This window comes from Leptinotarsa decemlineata, unplaced genomic scaffold, assembly GCF_025532065.1.
Source record: "Leptinotarsa decemlineata unplaced genomic scaffold, Ldec_3_MD MMD2_P_RNA_scaffold_6, whole genome shotgun sequence".
In the NCBI taxonomy this organism is placed as follows: domain Eukaryota; kingdom Metazoa; phylum Arthropoda; class Insecta; order Coleoptera; family Chrysomelidae; genus Leptinotarsa; species Leptinotarsa decemlineata.
In genome coordinates this window covers 7,591,570-7,611,648 of record NW_027412533.1, presented here as the reverse complement: position 1 = coordinate 7,611,648, position 20,079 = coordinate 7,591,570, and the positions used below count along the sequence as shown (strand labels likewise).

Genomic DNA, 20,079 nt, shown 5'->3' with positions numbered 1-20,079 from the left:
CGTTATTACCGCGATTGTGATTATTGCGGATGCAAATTACATTGCGTTCTGGATGGACATCACTGATTGATTGCATGTGATTGAATATAATTGAAACGGTACGAATAGCTTACTATGGAAAAGAAATTAAGAAAATCTGTCGGAAAGGAACTTTTTGTATGTTTCGAAATATTTGTGGATATAACTGAGTCAACTTTTTCCAACAGTTGCAGCTTCAAAAAGATCTTCGAGTTATTTACTTTTATCTTATCTGTATGAAATTTCAGAATCCTTTGTGATATCGAGAAACAAACTGATGTGACCTTTTCATTAATTTTGAATAGTATCATTTTATATATCATATTAAGTAGAGTGTGATAAATACACATGTGGTAAGGTACATCTTTTTGAAGCTCCTAACCAATGATATAATGTCAATATCTTCAACTATTACAAAACGGCGAAACTTTTAATAATTGCCTGAATACATTGGCATTTAACTACATAATATGAGGTAATAAGCTTGAAGTCTGTTCAGAAGATGCTCGAAATGGTTGCCTTGAACTTCTTGACATATGAAAAGCCTATTCGATATTTCACACCGAACATTTTCGAACACAGTGAAGTCAATATCTCTACAAATATTTATTATTCTCTGCCGTTTATCTAAAATTAAAGCAGGTTCAGTTTCGTACACCTTTTGCTTCAAATAGCCCCATAAAAAAATCCAAACGTGTCAAATCTGGTGAGCGGGCTGGAAATTCTGTAGGACCTCGAAGACCTCGAAGACGCGAAAAATAGTATCCAAATGGTTTCTCACTTGTCTGGAGTAATGCAGTGGTGATCCTTCTCGTTGGAATACAATATCCATATCGATTTCATCAGGAGTCGCCTCGATGATTTCATTAATGAGAGGGTCAACAGTAGTTTCCAGCACATTCACATACAGTTTTCCGGTGGAATTTTGATCAATAAATAGAGGTCCTGGAAAACGTGAGGGTTGGTGTCACTCCAATAAAGTCAATTTTGTCTGTGTACATTGCTGTTTGAAAAAAATGTACATTCGTCTCAAAAACAAATATTGTGGAGATAGGTAGGATGCCTTGCAATGGTTTCCGTCATGATTTCGCAGAATTCTGTTCTTCGATCAGGGTCATCTTCAGTTAATTGGTGTACCATTTCAATTTTGTATGGATGATACATATTTCTCTTCAAAAGTCTCCACACAGTAGAAGGAGATACTTTACAAACATTCGCGACGGAATAATTAGACTGCTCAAGACTTACTACCATCACACCAATTATTTGCACTTGCTGTTCTTCCGTAATGGACGAATGACCTGGGGGCTTTTTGTCATATACAACTAAACTACCGGTAGTTGTGAATTTAGCTACAAGTTCCTTAAGATATTTTCTACAGATAGGACGATTCAAAAAACGTTCATTGAAAATCCTTTCGGTCTCGTGAAAGTTACGCGTGGCACCGTAAATAAAAATCGCTTAAATTTTTTCTTCCAATGGAAGAGAATTGACCATTTTAAATATTGTTGACGTGGTACCTTTCTACTAGTAAAACCGAAAACTAAATGAGAATATTTTAGCTGAATAATGATGTTCATTGTCGTATTGATATTTTTTGTCGTTTTTATGAACAAAAAATAACTTAACAAACCCTATCGGGTTATTGGAATTACCATATTACAGATAAAAAAAAATCCAGAAATATCGATATGATGTGTTTGTCTTTAGAAAAGTATTCAATGTTCCGCCATTTTATAGTAGGTGAAGATATTGAATTCATATTCTAGGATTGTGAAATATTCGTCAGAAGATTCAAAATGGTGTGTCACAAGATCCCTCTTTCCATTGAATTTTTTTTTCCCAGATGGCGCCCAGTGCATTAATTTCATTATCCAAATTTCAATTTTTTTGAGTTGACCCGTTCAAAAAATAAAATGGGAGGGGCATTAAATAAATGTAGTATATATCGGTTTTGCCATGACACCTACTTCAGCTCATATATAATATGACATTGAGACATTTTTGTTCTGAGATTTTTTTAATTTAATACTATTTTTTTGGTTTCAGTTCTGTTCAGTGAATATTTCTTCACTTAAATATCGTTGCATGCTGAAAATTGCGGAATTCTATTAAAGTGTCATTCACCTCAACTCAAATATTTTGTAGAGAACATAACAAAAAAAATGTTTTTTTGAATAAAAGCTTTTTGTTTGCGATCCTATTCAAAAACTCAACCACGATATTTTATACCTTATCGTACCGAAAAAAAAAAATATTTTTCATTTATTTTTCAACATTTTTTTTAACAAAATTGAAAACAATTTCATCCTGTACTCCAATAATCTATCTAATTCTATGTAACGAGTCTAATCTCGTCATGTGATGTCGCTAACAAAATCAAATCGGAATCGATAGGCATTACGGCTTTGTTATTCTCCCGAACTTTGTTATGGAAAGTTAGTGGCGTTTTGGTAGATAAGCGTGTCCAGGCAATGATGAATTGCTTTTCACCTATCGACCTCGAGATGATTGATTTGGCGTGGATGGAAAGCAAATGTGGCTGAAATTTCGGAAACGGAGTGTGATTTTTCATCAACGCCCAATTTCATTAAAAGTTGTGATTGTGGTTGATGCAGAAACGAGTGGAGACTGGAAGGAAACTCTGAAGTTTTCATTTTCCAATATTTTCTCACAGCCAGAATGAATACTCAGGATTGAAAGCATAATACTCTCCGTTTCATTTCAGTCTCCGAAATTGATGATCATGAAATTATAAATATTGAATTTCATTCAAAGTTCCTTATAATTACTTTTTTGCAGTTCTATGACAATATTATTAACTCATATTCCTTCCAGCAAGCTGGTGTCATTAGAATAATTGAACACCAATTCAGGTGTTTTATATTCGACAGGAGAAATTTTGGTATTTTGCTTATTATCGTGAATGCTTATTTTCGGGCAATTTGGAATAAAGAAATAGAAAATGAGTAATTTGGATAATATCTAGGATGTTTTCTTATGCCAGCATTTCCAGTATTTTGTATGTATGTGATGAACCCAACTTCATAGTACATTTCCTCAGGTCTGCAATTTTAATGGTACATTTCACGAATTCTATGGGTTGTCGGATCATTTTTGTGTGGCTCTTCAGCTTCCTGAAAGAATGTTCCCTGCAAGTAACCGTCGATGGATATCTCTCGAACACTTTTACCATCAACGCTGATGTTACCCAAGGATCCATAATGTCTACAACCCTTTTTTTAATGTATATCAACGACTTATTGAAAAAAAAAACAAGAATCCAATATATTGCTTTGCTGATAACAGCACACTCATCACGTCATTCCATTTGGATTCAAGGACATCGGCTGCGAATGCACATCTTCATCGGCAGCAGGCGGTTGCTTATCTTAATGAGGATCTATAAGTAATTTCGAATTGGGGTGAAACTAACGAGGTTCAATTCAATTCCACAAAAACGCAGGCATCGGTCATACAATTCCGCTTTTTGTTTCGATAAGTCTATTGGGGGTTGAAATAGACACCAATGTGTCTTGTCACAATCATGTCGCTGGAATTGCAAAGCCTGCTTCTCAAAAGCTTAGAACACTGTGTAGAAACAGAAAACTGTAGACACCTCAGCAACTTTTGATGATTTATAAAGCTCAGATCAAACCTTCTTTGGAGTATTGTTCTCATGTATGGAGCTCCGCCTCTAAGCATACCCCGAAGCTGCCGGATTCCACCCAGAAAAGAACCATCCGCCAGACTGGAGACGCGAACATCACTTGCAACCTTGATAGTCTGGAACATCGAAGAAGGATTGAGGATATGTTTCTCTCCTATAGATACTTTTACGGAAAGTGTTCAAGTGACTTGGCACATTTGAGTCAACCAAGAGCGGTACATATCAGAAATACGCGACGGACTATAGCTGCTTGTCACTTTGAGGTTTAACTCATCATACCTCGAACTTTACTGTTTGAGAACTCTTTCATTTGGAGAATACACGTTTATGTGGAATACACTTCCTGAGAACGTGTTTCCAAATGGATTTAATCTCCAGCGATTCAAATCCAATGTGAATCAACGTATTCAAAAAACACTTCATTGTGAGATTTCCACTAAACATTTCCACAAAAACGCAACACGTGTTTCGCCGTACAATGGCTTCTTCAGGTATAAAGTACACGCCCGAAGAAGCCATTGTAATGCGAAACACGTGTTGTGTTTTTGTAAAATCGTTTAGTGAAAATCTCACAATGAAGTGTTTTTTGAATACGTTATTTATGGATGTTCATCAAGTAAGTTTGTGCATTCCATAAAACTAAAAATACACCAACAAAATACAGCAAAACACACGTAATAAATATTTGATTTTGAGACAGGAGTAAAGTACCCTCATTTGGAAAAATCTCGGGGAATGTTATTTAGAAAAGTTGTTCAGCATCTAGATTTGAAGTCATGGCCATGTAACTGAAATTTCATTTTTTTACACATTTTTAGTGGGGACTACGAAAATAAAATTTGCTCAAATGATAAATAGACAGCATCCTGTAAACGATGGTTCATTTCAGAGGCCTGTAATATTTATTACAAAATACACAACTATGGTGTTAACCACGGTCAAATTATTTCGAGAGTTGAATAATTTTCAAAGTTTCTGGTGCAAAGTTATTTTTACTTTTTGTTAACACCGAAAATTACTCAAAATCATAGAGTATTGCAACAAGAACTTAAAATTCAATAATATTAAATCACAAAACATTAAAATAAAATAGGCAGTTCGGAACAAACTCATTGATTTTCTGGAGATTCAACTTATAACACTTATTTTGGACAAGAAAATCTCCAGGGAATCAATGAGTTTGTTCAGAAATACCTATTTTATTTTGATGTTTTGTGATTTGCTATTATTGAATATTGAGTTTTTGTCACAATACTCTATAATTTTGAGTAATTTTCAGTGATAACAAAACATAAAAATAATTTTTCACCAAAAACTTTGAAAATTAATTTACTTTTCAAAAAAATTCACCGTGACTAACACGGTAAATTGTAATATTACAAGCTTTCAAAATGAACCGTCGTTTACGGGATCCTGTGTATTTATCGTTTTAGCAAAAATTAGTTTTTCGTAGTCCCCATTTCAAAAAATGGGTAAAAAAATTTAACTTCACTTAGATGACCGTTACTTCAAATCTAAATGTGATTTTCAATGCTGAATAACTTTTTTAGATAACATTTTCCGATATTTATTTTTACTCTTGTCACAAAATTAAATATTTGAAGGCTCCTCGTATATTACGGGTGTTGTAATGTATTTTGTTGGTGCATGTTCAGTTTAAGGGGATGCACAAATTTTTATCAAGAATAACTTTTTGTCGAAAAACCCTTAATAAATAAGTTTCCCTTATGGTGCATTCTTTGGGGATGACACTATACCAATATGAATCACTACTTTCGCACAGGCACCGCTCTTACAGCGCTTCGAGAATTTTCCTGTAGTGCTTGTGTTTTGTCTTTGAAAAAAATACAAATTTTCGATATTCCATCATATTATATTATTTTTATCTTTCAGATAATATATTTCTGAGTATTGGTATTCTTCCTACGCATATCAGATTCAAAATCGAGACCATAACGTCGTTCAAATTTTCATGGGTATAAATATATTGTCAAATACTTACAGATTCTAATGAAGTGAATTGATACAAAGTCATCTACCTTATTTTTTTGTGTGGTAAATAGTAAATATATCAAGTACATATCACAATTTATTCAATGAAAAGTGATTTCATTATTTTATTGCTGGAATTCAGATCTGTTCTAGAATAGATTCACAATGCAGATGGACATTGATCTGGAAACACGATTTATAGCGGTGCTAGGAGTTGAATGTTAAAAGTAACGCCACGTTAATTTCAAGCTTGAACGTTGTGTGGTCATGTGAAAACTCATTTCGATAAATTTTTCCACCATGGATGCAACAAAGATACTCAATTCTGTCCATATGGCAACCTCATTACTTTGACTTTCCCGACAAGTTTTCAAATCGAAACACTCAAAGTGAATTATGAAATCGAGTGATAATGAAACAAAACATATCTGCCTTGAAAATTTTTAGAATCAAGTTGGTTGCTTTCCGAAAAGCATAGAAATGGTACCTACTTAAATCATTTTATTTTCTCATGGGCCCGACGTGGGTTATCAATTAGCTGTTTAACTACCTCCAAACTATTTCACAAGAACACAAACAATTATAACTTCTTGTTACTATCCTTGAAACTTTGGATAAATTTCAAAACAGCTTTAGTAATTATTATATTTTTTTCCCGCATCATCCACATGGGACTTATAGTAAGTCATTGTGGAATTCCAATTAGTATTTTATCGAAATTGAATTGTTTGTACCAATAATACCACTCTTGAATAGATAATCTTGGTTAAATATTATCATTGCCATATTTTTGTCATATCCAGCACGTGTCGCCTCATCCGTAATCCAGATAAAGACTAATGAATGAAAATGTCGTTTGGGGAGATGCGGGGATTTCAATAAACACTGAACTAAAAACTAGTACTCAACAAGCTTAGCACTGAAAATTGAAAATAAAAAAAAATGTACGTACGAAAGTTACTTGTTAGTGAGTCAATCATTGTATACAGACTCATCAGAAAAAATGTTACGATATTATTTTTGGAAAAACAGAATACACAAATGAATTCAGAGGGTGTATTTTCAGGAAATATTAGTTTCCCTAATTTTTTTCGTGAAAAGATGAATAAGTAGAAAGCTTATAACTTTCTCTCCAAGAATTCACATATTTTTAATGCTGACAACTAATGTCATTTTTTGGTTTGGTTTATAACAAAAAATTATTGTATCAAAAAGGAACACTCGAATAGTTGAATGTTCCAGTCAATGCATATCATTCACATGAACAGTAACAGTATTGAGTATTATATAAATGACACTTTTGTCTAAATACTACTGGTAGATTTTATTTATACGACTGGTTTCGGGTTTGACCCCATCATCAAGTAATAAATCCAGTGATATTTAGACAAAACAATTTTATTCATTTCATTTAAAAGAATGAATTACCATAAAGTAAACAAGTCATAAATCACACATATTGAGTATTATAGTTGAAACTCAGAATTGAGACGTCAATATCAGGAGAACATAATGAAAAAGACTTCGTTATGAATGTATCTCAACTTTCAATAATAATTGAATTGGGTAGTATGGTTAGGTAGACTATTGCATTTTGTCGTTTCAAATGATTTTGTGAGTATTCAAGTGATGCTTCATTGTGAGATTTCCACTAGGCAGTTTACAAAACGACAACACGTGTTTTGTTATACAACAGCTTCCTCAAGCGTTTTCAAGCTATTGTATGGCAAAACACGTGTTGCGGTCGGAGAGCTTACAAAACAGCAACAGTTCACAAGACCGCAACATGAAAATGTTGAGCTATTGTATACGAAATACTTTTTGTGGCTTTGTGAATTATTCAGTAGCAATCTCACAAAGTATTGTGAATACGTTATGGATTTTTATCGAATATCGGCCAATTCCATCACATATTTACATGAGTCTCATTGAATATTCAAGTAGATCCACAGGTGTACGAGTATGATCTACAACTGACATTACCTACTTAAAAAAGTTTATAACTTTCATTCCATGGCGACTTCTGATCGTCAAAAATTGTTCGTACACATTCAGGCTAAAATTGAGAGGGAAGATATATTTTAGGTGAAGCAGAAGCAGTTGAAATACAAATACCATTTTTACAATAAGCATTTTTCCAATCAGTACTGTTTCAATCTTTTATTTCGTATGGAGGCCATGTTCAATCTGATGATCATTGAACTTTTGGCATGTCTGAGTAGTGATATTTTTGAAAACAAAAAAAAACCTAATTTTGATATCAATTGATACGGTGTTATTGGTTAGAAATCAGAAATGAAACTATATGACATATTAATCAAAATACAACTCATGAGTAGAATATCAGTCAACATTCAAGGAGTACGATATTTATATGACTAACGTTATAAATTGTATTCACTGTCGACGCTTGTCAGATTCATTTTCAGTTTTTATTCCCATATCATCTAGATATGAATATAAGCCATGTCGTTGAATTTTCCTTTTCTTTTCTTCCAATTTTCAACAAGGTGTATATTAATTTGTTGTCATTTCACAAAATTGCTTGCAATCGAGTTAAGAGACTGTTGTTATTATTCCTGTCTAAATCTTGTGAGAGTTCTCAATTAACGATTATCTGTCATCTTCTCTTTGAATTCATGTAAATCGATTTTTTTTAATACAAAGTTCAAATGGTACTCATGCGTCAATTGGAGTTATTTGAGTATCCAAGGATTCCATCCAATTCTCTATCGAATGTAATTATTGAGCTCATCATCTTTCTTTCGAATTTTTGCTCTATCTATCGTGTTCATTCGTTGAGTGAAGAATATTTTTTTGAGTTGTTTATTGATATGACATTCATTCAATTAGCAATCGTTAGTGAATATTTGAGATTCGCTATCAGTCAATATTTTGGAACTACAATGTTATTCTCGGTTTCAAGTTTTTGAGATATGGATATATATAATGTTGTTTTCACCAAGTTGTCTAGTAGCCAACAATTTTTCCCAATTCACGAGTTCCATCATATTTTTCAATCATGGAATTCATCACATTATATTCAGATTTTTTCCTACTGAGAATGAATTTTGAATTATTACTTCAATTATTATGTTCTGTAGGGTTTCTCATTACTTAATGACATTTGTTTCCATTCTATTACAAATATTTGCTGAACATTTTCTCTCAACTGTTTGTAAAACTTTGCACATAAACTGAATATTCTTGCACGTTTGGATTTTTTTCGAATTGCATGTGTCTCACTCTTTTAATCAGTGTAGGAGTAGGAAGCCTGAAGATTACTCACAAAAAAATCAATGTATCATGAAAATACTTATTTTGCAAGTAGGGTGTATTTCGTCTTTTTGAGTAGTCATAGAAAAACTTGTCTATCAAGTAATAAGTACGTTTTGAACATGTATTCTTTCCACAGAATTCCAAAGAATATTGAAGTTGAATTTCCTAAACTCTTCAGTCCACTCAGTTTAACACTATGATATAACCACTTATTATTATTAATTTATTTCATTATCAATAATACCTTTCATAATCACTACCTGATCTGTTCTAAATATAGATATATAGGTATATGATATAGAATTTAAATTTATCATTTTATGTGATTATAGATATTTGATCCAATGCTTTGAGTCAAGAAGTACCTACATTGCTGAAAGATATTTCAAACTGCATCAAAAAACATCCTTACTTAGGTATAATATCAATCATATTTTTTGAAGGGCACTGCAAAATGCTGTACAGCATACTATACTTCGCTAAGACAGTTTTGAAAGTTCTTTGTATCCATCTCACTTCTGGGTAAGATTTGGGAAATTCAATAATTTAACACAGATAGTTTATACTTGGAATTGAGTTTCTGCGTGTATTCAAACTGAGTATCTAATTATTTTCCTTTTCAGCATGCTCTTCTGTGATGTATATGATCAATCATTTTATAATTCATTCATTAATCCACTTTTGTTCTGTTTAAGGTATTTTTCTGCTCACTACTGGGAAATGCAGACTTTCTTGGCAAAGGTTAAATACCTACTTGTGTTGAAACTCACTTGCTTATATTGAGGTTGTGACAAATAATGATAATAAATATTCTGCTGGAGCATGCTTTTTCAAAGCTATTTTTACTGGTTTAGGTATAATTGTATGAGAGGGGCGGATCTTTTCCTTACCTTGTGCATTGGGGTACCCCAAAAGTCATTGACGAAAATATTCATCAACGGAGAATGTGGTCTCAGATCCCGATTCTCTTTGATGGCACTGATATCGTCAAATACGAAACCGCAATAGTAACTATTGTAATAACAAAGAAAGCAAGTTAATACGATGACAGCACCGAGAGCGTGATTAAGTGCCATTTTCTCACAATGTTAAGCTATTAAGATCACTGAATTCACAAGTTCATCGGAGACTGGACTGCAACATATCAAAACGAGTCCCTCCCATCTTCCGAGTTGGCTCTGTCGAGGCGAAAACGAATATCTGCTGGTAATGTCATTATTCACGGATGATGTTTGACAAATGGGTCAGTCACTTCACCTGCTTGATCTTGACCTCGCGTATTTCACATCTCCGCGAGCCGGTGACAGAAACAGCTGAAGGTCGATGAACAGTCTTCGATTCGCTGGGTACAGATCAATTTGCGGCTAGTGATGCATTCGTTGAGACACTTTGCACATCCTCGGATTGAACGCACGTCCACTCGCTTGGATTGTGGCACCAATACTGAAGTTCTTGCAATGTTTCGATAGAGGTTTGGACTTGTTCTGCCGCCATAGTGCGACTGTGCGTCACGTGACCCGTGTCGGTGGTAGTCTAGTGCACAGGCGCAACGCTCGGGCAATGTGAGATCACCTACGGATAAATGCCGGATTGGGAATCAAAATGTGTATTCTGATATTGTGTGGGGGTATTTGCTCATTAGGAGAGTTTTATGGGATAACAGTTTCGGGAAGTATGGTCGGCAGGCATGCGATGTGCTCTTGAGATGGAATAATTCCTAGATATTGACGTTTGCCGCCTTTTTGTTCCGTTAGAAGCTGTTCAGTTTCATAAGGTTTTTTCTCTCGTGGCACTCTTAACGGTTGATACTCGTGCTAATGACGAATAATGATGATTTTTCATAAGTTCGAACTTTCAATATATAAAAGAATAATACCGTTGAAATGTATGGGTGAAAAAATAAAAGGAAAATGATGAAATGATAAAATTATACGTAATACATTTTTTTCAAGTCTCTGTTCCATAGGCTTACATAATTGAGTCGAATTGGAAGTGAAAAATGAGTATTTGGTTCAAAAAACCCTGAAGTCTATTTATAGTTGTACGTATACAGTGAATAAAAAAAATATGGAAAACACTTGCATTGATAATTATCAAATGATCAATAACCCATAATTGTTTTCACTCTGGGATTTCGAAATGAATTATCAATACTTTCTATGGAAAGCAATTTTCACTATCAATACCTGCAGAGATTACCCGAATGAATCAGGCATACCGATTTGTTCTTGTTTCGTCAATTCGTGATTCGTCACCTGTACCTTTCTGACCTTTCCGCAGGTAATAATTTATTCCGCATTCGTCAACTGGGACTACTAGGGCCATAAATGTCCGTGAACCTAAATTATTTTTAATGCTAATTTAAAATAATATTATATTAATCAATAATCTACACTAATATTATAAAGAGAGAAGATTTGATTTTTTGTTTGAAGAAGGCAAACTTTCCCAATTTCTAGACTTTATTTGGAATCGAATTGTTTAAACCGTATTTAATTATTTTTAAAATGAAAATAAAAAATGCATAATTGAAGCCTCTTAATCACTAGCGCAGGTGCAAAGATGAAGTGACATAACAGGTAAAATTTCCCTAGTTGATGAAACACGAATCGACGAAACAAGAAACTACCGGCATACCTTCCTGGGATATTTTCAGTTCTGGTTGAAAAAGAGAATGACGTCATAATTCGATCCCATCTAATTGTCCTTTGATTACTTGAAAAATACGAATGACTGATAGAGCCTTCGTGTCTTTGTCAGTGTTGTTATTAGTGAATTATAGTTAGTGTGTGAATTGAAATTGCTACTTGAGTTTTCTTTCCAGTAAAATGCAAATGAGCTGCTATTTTTATCGATTCCCTTATAATTGTCATTGTATATAACGCTCTCATACACCAAAATTATTCGTACACCGTTGATACTCTGGTGGAACTGGGTTCTCAAATAACGGGAGTTTCAAAATCAAGAATGAAAGAAAATATAAAACTGTGAAATGACCAAAATCATCTTCAGGAAGAGAATCTGTGACTGTTGATGAAATCTACCAACTTGCAATAAGAAGAATACTACTTTAATTTTTTTATAGAAAGATATACCGACCCTGAACGCAATAATAGGAGTCTTGGAAGAAGACCAAAGTAGATCTTATTTGATAGGCATATCTGATATGTTAAGTATTTCATAGCAAATTCCCATTTATTTGAATTAACATAAATTTGTCATAAGTTCAGACTTCTGTGAAATGTATTCAAAGTAAAAACTTCAATAATGTTCAATCGTGCAATTTTTTCCAATTTTATGACCTAAGGAATCATAGCCTGGAGTGGTGCATATGAAAATTAATTCGAGCACAAGCTCAAAGACCAATAAATACTTGCAAATTGAAGTTCACTCTACATTTAAGGTATAAACGCTCCATATGTATTGTTTGTGAAATTTACAGTATAATTCCAATAATGAAAATAAAAAGTTGAGACTGACAGTACATATTTAGAAAAAAAAATACACAATTGAATATTGAATAATACTGAAACTTGAAGATTTGCTTACTATTGATGATACTTACATTATTTCTTCTTTTCATTTCTATTTTCATAATGAACTTTATCTATTAACAGTTTTCAAAATCTTTATTTTTCAAGTAACCCAGTCGAACACAAGTGTTTACACTCAAAAGACTGTATTAAAATATTTTTTTCTATATTTACACATATTTATTTAATATTGCACAGTTACTAATGAATTTGAATTTATATTTCAATTCACCTTTTCTGGAACAGTCGTTTTCCTCAATTATCAATTTTTTCCAGAGATCCACCCGAATGTTTACGTCACTTACAGCAAGCGAGAAAGACAGGCCTACTTTAGTTCCCAAAAGTGCTTGAAGTTATGTAGGTATAGATATGCAAAATGGATTTTTGCGTGAACGCTTAGGTCGCGATTTTTAGAAATGTGTCCGTAATCCGTCACATTATGCAGAAATGGTTTTATGCTACATTCAAGAGCTATTCAACGCTCTCGGGCTTTCGGTCGTTGGATTTCTTCATAGTTCACCTGAATGCATTATCATTTCACGGCGTTCTCTTCAGAGCGGAAATGAGGAGTGACGGGAGGTGTACAGTCGGGTTAGGAGAATTTTCCGTTGGCGGGAAATAATTCAATTTGTCCAATTTGAGATTATCGAAGAATGGAAAATCTAAAGATGAAACGCTAGCAGAAGGAAATGTATAAGAAAAATATGTAAAATGCACGTATATGAGTCAATTGGATATTTCTCCATTCATTTTGTTTCTTTTTTCATTGTATTACGATCAAGAAACTCTTTTCAATAAAGTATTATCTTTTGAATCATTCTGAGGGACTTATGAAAATGTGACATATTGACACACGATCCCTGCTTGCTAAATTTATTTGTTTTGAGGAGCTGGTAATTATGGAGAGTTCTGATGTGATTGTTGAGAACTTGGCTCCATGAAAATATTGCATTAAATTCAATAGGTATTGTCGGTTTTACAACTTTTGAGGATGGCTCGAACCCTACGTGAGAGTATGTATATCAAAAATAATTAGAAACTCATTACGATACATTTTTCAATGAAACTTAAATGAATTTGAATACAGCTGAAAATTGATACAAAAAAAATTCATTGAGTGATACCGAAAAACAATTTGTAATTTCAACCTCATCACTAGTATTCTGTACCTCATTCGTAGCGTGTGTTCGTTGTAAATTATTTAGCTGTCTGATTTCTTCTACGCTTCTACTTCTCCTATGTCTGTACATATCATCATTTTCTTTCGTCATCGTAATCCCTATTGTCTCTGTCATTTTGTCTGTCTGTACTATTAGCTCTGTGTCTGTATGTATTTTTTTTCACCGTAGTGTGCGCTGGTCAGGCCCTATTCCCCGAAGCCCCGATACATTCGAGAGGACGCGCCAGCATTATCAACCAATGACCACTCCCCACACCGTGGGGTAAGTGATCATTGGGTCCGAGAATCATGTGCCCTGAGCAAGCGCAGTGAACCAAGAATGACAGCCTTCTGCATCTGTGCGGCTAAGATTTCTGCCTTAGTGCGGCAAGCGGGTATGATTTTGAGATTCGAGAGCAGAGAGGACATCATTCCACCAAGGACTCCAATAATCAGAACAACCATCTTGACAGAGTGATCTGGATAGAGTCTGCGGAGTTCGAAGAGAAAATATCGATATTTTATCCGTTTTTCATCTTCTTTTCTGACGATATTCGTCTCGCCAGGAGCTGAAAACTCCACGACAAATATCGTTTTGGTCTGGTGGTCGAGAAGGACTACATCAGGCTTATTAGCTTGTATGAGCCTGAGGGTAGGGAACGAGTAGTTCCCCATAAATTCGGCACTTCTCGTTCCTCACAACGGATTCAATATCCCCCGGAGCGTAGGGCAACACCGGTGTCTCGTCAATACCGTAAGAGTGCCGTAGATGGTAATATAGCACTCTTAGGGCCGCGTTATGTCGATGGATATAGGCCGAGACCGCATATGCTGGACATGCTGATAGCAAGTGCATTAGGGTCTCGAGCGCCTCGCGGCAGGCTCTGCACCTTGTGTCAGGAACCTCTATACCCATCACGCGACTGTGGTAGACTAAGGTGTTGAAGACACCATCCTGGCAAGCCATGATGAACCCCTCAGTTTCCGACTTCAGCCCACTCGACCTGAGAAAAGCGAGGGTCAGGCGCTTTGATAAGCCAAGGTCTCCAAAGTTATTGGAGAAGACCCCATGCATTGGCTTATCCTTGTGTCTCCGCAGAAGTAAGGTGATCTCTGCGGTATTTATCTGAGCTCTTTGCTGAACGGGTTCCAACTCGGTGACAGAGTTGTAGTCACCTCGTTCAGAGTCGAAAACTATACCGAGTTCATCAGTTGCTCGAGCAGCTGCCCTAATGAGAAATGCTCCGATTCCTGCTCTCTCATGGTCACGGAGCATGAGAGAAGGGGATCCGAACTCCTGATGACTTTACAGGCTGTATCCAGCACCATTCTGTCATGTAGACACTCCAAACTCAAAAGTCCACGGCCTCCCTGTTGTCGGGGGAAGTACAACCGTGGAACAGACGATTTAGGATGCAAACTCTTATAGAGTTTTTTGGGTTTTCACGTCGAGTTGATACAGCTCCTCCCGAGTCCACTTCACTACTCCAAATGAGTAGAGTAAGATTGGAACGGCAAGCATATTTGTTGCAACAACTTTGTTCTTTCCCGACAGTTCCGATGACCAGATCTGTCGAAGTTCATCCGGGGTTATCGGGTTGCGCAGTTCATTCAGCTCAGGCTGTCAAAGCTCTCTGTTGAAAGCTTCGAACTGCGACAGGGCTGGAGTGCCTAAGTTGAGTGGCTGCGGGTGTTCATAGATATCCTTCCAGAAGGATTCCACCTGATCAGCAGTCGGCGGATTATCCACAACACGTGGAGGCTCTTGGAATAGGCGAGAAGGTTTCTCGCGGAACCTAAGATTTTCCGCGATACTTCTCGCTCATCTCACTAGTGACTTCTTAGCAGCCACTAGCATTTGTATTCTATCAAGGCAGTGCTGTTTGGTGGTCAACAGCACGCCTTGGCTCAGAGTGTGATGGATACGTCGTAGATTGGCGGCTATTCGCGGCACTGTGGGCGTGAAAGGCCTATTGGCCGCCCTGTAGTCCATCACACATTAGATACGAGACGCGTGTTGTCTCGCCGACGTGATCTTAGCCTCCATCTTGTGTACACGCCGTACACAAGATGGTGTTGATTTACCAGATGTCAGCCTCTTCTGTTAGAACACTATGAACCTCCGCATCCAAACAAGCCAGTTCTTGTGGCATCAGAGGCCTAATTCTGTGGAGCGCCCTGCGTGTTCTGATTGTCGTCTTCTCCATTGGTGGTATGGTGCGAGTCTCATCTTCAGCCGTGCCAACGGGTGGTAGAACTGTCACTTCTACCACTTCGTTAAAAGGCTGGGGAGGAGCTATATAGCCCTGCCGCCGAAGGATACGTAATCCCTTAGATTTTGGGCGGAAAAGGCGGCATGCTCCGGATGTGTTCCGGATGTATGTATTATTATTGTTGTTGTAATATCTGTTAACATTGTTATTATTATACATATTTTATGCAAGTCTCTTATTATTATTATATTCTCTGTTGAAGTTGTTTCGTTGTGTACTGTGATTATTGTTATTATTAAAATTCATATTATTATAGCGATTGTTATCATTCTTTTGTCTATTATTATTATTGTATCTGTTATTGGCATAAATATTATTATAATTTCTAATAAAATTTGATCTCTTATATGCTTGATTATAATAATTCCTGTTAATATAGTTGTTTTTTTCATTATTTTTCATTATTATAATTATTTCTACGTCTTTAAAAATTGACGTAAACTATCCATGTCTTTGAAATCATATAGCATCATTATTTCTTCAAGATTATTGTCGAAGTGTTGGATTATCAAATTTACAATACATTCTTCCGTAAATTTACAATTTATATAGGAGGAGATATAAATCTGTATTGCGTATTTATGATAGGAAGTTCCCCTGTTTGGATTATATTTCCCACCTAACAATTCATCTTCAACCAATTTCTGTTGTGATGGTCCCCAGAAATATATCAGAAATTTATTTGAAAATTCTTCAAAGTTTGTTAACTCCTTTCCTTCATTATTGAACCACAATAATGCCTCGTCTTGCAGTTAACTTCTAATGAATTTCTATAATTTCTTGGAATGAAATATTTCCATATTTATTCTTTTAAATTCTATGAATGGTATTGGATGTTGCTTTTTTATGTTACCATTGAAAATTAATTTATTTTCATTTCCTATTGCTATTATTGGTCTAATTGATTCTCCTCTATTAATTATGTTTCCCTCCATTTGTTTTATTTTATTGTTGATGTCTATTACTTTTTCATTAATATCAATTTCATGTTCTCTGAATTTTTCCCTGGTTAATTTATTTTCCCTATACATTTTCTTCTCTCCTTGTATTGATTTCCTGCACTAATCCTTCTTCTACAATATTTATTCTTCCAAGTGCCTGGTTAATTTGTCCTTCACTTTTTTTTCTGTGACATTCCACTTTCTGTGAATTGTTTTTTACCTTTTCTTCTATCGGTTTTTTTATACTCTGCTAACTCTTCTTTCAGATTTTTATGATTCTTCATATTTTCATTCCTGCTTTCTGTTTCTTTTCTCCTCATTCTTTTCAATCTTTCCATATCTTCTTGTCTTACTCTTTCCAGTCTTTCTGTTTCTTCTTTCTCTATTCTTTCCAGTTTTCCCATATCTTCTTGTCTTACTCTTTTCAGTCTTTCGATTTAGGTCCATAGACGATTGTCTTGTAAGCTCTTCTGTTCTGGTGTCACCTATTTGCTGCACTTCTTCTACAATTTCTTCAGTTGTCTGCTCAGGCTGTTGATTTTTCTTTAGAATTTATATTATTTGTATTTTTCAATTTAACTCAATAATTGAGCTGTGCAATCAAGCTTCGCGTTGGGCGACAATTTATTATAAAATGTAAGTATGGTGATGTGGGTTTAGTAAATAAAGCTATAGTTATAATCATCGTTTTTATTATTAATGAAATAAAAATATTGATTTAGGCTAGACTCTTATGATGAGTTGAAATCCTATAACTCAGGGTATAGAGATTTTTCTCAACACCTCAGGCACAAACACAACGATTACTTACCCAAATTGATCTTACTAGCAGGTGTTCCTATGAATAAATTTGAAAAAGACACAACTGAATTAAGAAAATGTAGAACAATTTCAAATAAGAAATGTAAAAATGTTAAATTCAAAATATATAAATCATCAAAAGAGAAAATCAACTAATTCTAAAAATGTTTTGAGCCTACACCGAACTAATTTATTATAAATAACGGATTTGTCTGTGAAATGTCAGTTAATAATTCAGGGTCACTGTGATTTATTTGTTTTGCAATCGAAATTTCTGGATTCAGAATTTGATTCAATTGTCCCGTATTCTGTTTTTGGGCAATTTCTTTTATATATGCATATATTTCATACTCGAAGTGAAATAGGTAAATACCTAGTTTTCCTCCAATGTTTTTGTGTGTTGTGAGTTTGCCAACCTTTGGAACTGGAACTTGGACTGGATTGGGCTTATCAGGTTGCTTTTCACTATATTCGCTTTCAATTATCAGTATACAATACAATAATATTCAATTTCTAACTTTTCTATTATAATTTTCTATTTCTGATGACATACATTTTCGTGGCGTTCGCCTTCGTCGCCTTGGGGAGAATCCCTTTGTTGATAAAAAAAGTTGAAAATCTTACTTTCCTTAGTAACCAACTCTCAATTTTCATTACTTCAAATTTTCAACTTTAATATCACAAAAACTATCTATTCTGTGACTTTCATATTCGTTCCTAAATTTGAATACATCTTTACTTAACAATTATGTACAGTGTATGATATAATCAAAAATGAAACGATTTGTGGACACAACACTCAAAAAGGGCACAAAACGCGGACACGTGTTTCTGGCTATTGGGGCCTCATCAGCGCGGTGCAGTCAAGTGCAGAGCTGGACAACACTCGTTTGCCGGAAGCAGGAAACAGCACATACGAACGGAATCAACAACAGGTAGCTATAGCTGCCTACCTGGTCATGTTAGATGTAGCCTGGGAATTCTAGGTCTTCTAACTGGAACCACAAATGTGCAGTTGGCTTCTGTTGTTGATTCCGTTCGAATGTGTTGTTTTCTGCTCTCAGCAAACAAGTGTTGTCCATCTCTTCACTTGCCTGCACCGCGCTGATGAGGCCAACAGCCAAAAACACGTGTCTGCGGTTTGCCCCCTTTCTGGAGTGTTGTGTCCACGAATCATTTTATTTTTGATTTATATCATACACACTCAATAACATTTATATCTGTATTTATATCCTGGACCCGGATGTCACGCAGGTAGCTATAGCTGCCTACCTGGTCATGTTTTATGTAGCCTGGGAATTCTAAGTCTTCTAACTGGAACCAAAAATGTGCAGTTGGCTCCTGTTATTGATTCCGTTCGTATGTGTTGTTTCCTGCTTTCGGCAAACAAGTGTTGCCCATCTCTTCACTTGGCTGCACCGCGCTGATGAGGCCAATAGCCAGAAATACGTGTCCGCGGTCTACCCCCTTTTTGGAGGGTTGTGTCCACGAATTACGTGAATTACGTTTTCAGAATACTTCATGAAATAATATTTTTTTAGGAGGGACTGATTTTTGGGAAAAACATTTTTGGCTTTCTATCACTCCATCTTGATACAAAAATGTGGGTATCTTCCAAAGAAACGAAGGAAGGCAATCAATTTTGAAAGAAATAACTCTATACATAGATGTGCAGAGCATGCAAAGGAGTAACTTTCAGACACAAACTAGAAGAAAAAGCCCTCCTGAAACTGCTGATTTCATATAAACATTGAATTACACGAAAATAAAATTATTTCGTAACAAATACTTCTATGAATGCCGAAGTATACAGAAAATACTTTTCTCTACTACCAAACATCTACTACCAAACATTCGTTATGGCATTGAATCAGATATCATTCACAGGATTTCTACACAATATACCAAATGAAAAGTACAAATTTCACATATAACACTGTCATCCTCACTGCTAGACATCGATGTTTCGCCGTAAGACACTTGCGTTAGGGCTCTTCATGAATGAATTGTGTGGTTTTTCTCATAATGTTATCCAAATTGCTACTGAAGAGCCCTAAGGCAAGTGTCTTGCGACAAAACTTCGATGTCTACCAGTGAGGATGACAGTATTCCATGTAAGTGAAATTTCCACCTTTCATTTAGTATATTGTCTAGATATCATTTGAATGATATCTGATTTGATTCCTTAGCGACTGTTTGGAATAAAAACTGAGTAGAGAAAAGTGTTTTTTGTATAATTCAAAGTTCATATGTTGTTTCGAAATATTTTTTTTAATGTAATTCAATGTTTATATAGAAGTAGCTATTTCAGGAGGGCTTTTTTTACTAATTTGTGTCTGAAAGATACTTCTTTGCATGCTCTGCACATCTGTGCAGAGCATGCAGAGCTTCTTTTGAATTTGATTGCTTCCTT

General features: G+C 35.1%; 1 protein-coding gene across 2 annotated transcripts in view; it reads right to left on the bottom strand.

The window, feature by feature from the left end:
- The window catches only part of LOC111504189 (protein O-mannosyl-transferase Tmtc3), a 211,923-nt gene extending 201,470 nt beyond the window's left edge, over positions 1-10,453 (bottom strand). Inside the window, exon 1 of one of the 2 annotated variants that reach the window (XM_074169909.1) lies at positions 9,850-10,453. In XM_074169909.1, coding sequence (XP_074026010.1) covers positions 9,850-10,035 — 186 coding nt within the window. In that variant the 5' untranslated portion in view covers positions 10,036-10,453. The remainder of the gene's footprint in view (positions 1-9,849) is intronic. The other variant, XM_074169908.1, reaches the window with a different exon arrangement.
- Positions 10,454-20,079: the final 9,626 nt, after the last annotated feature.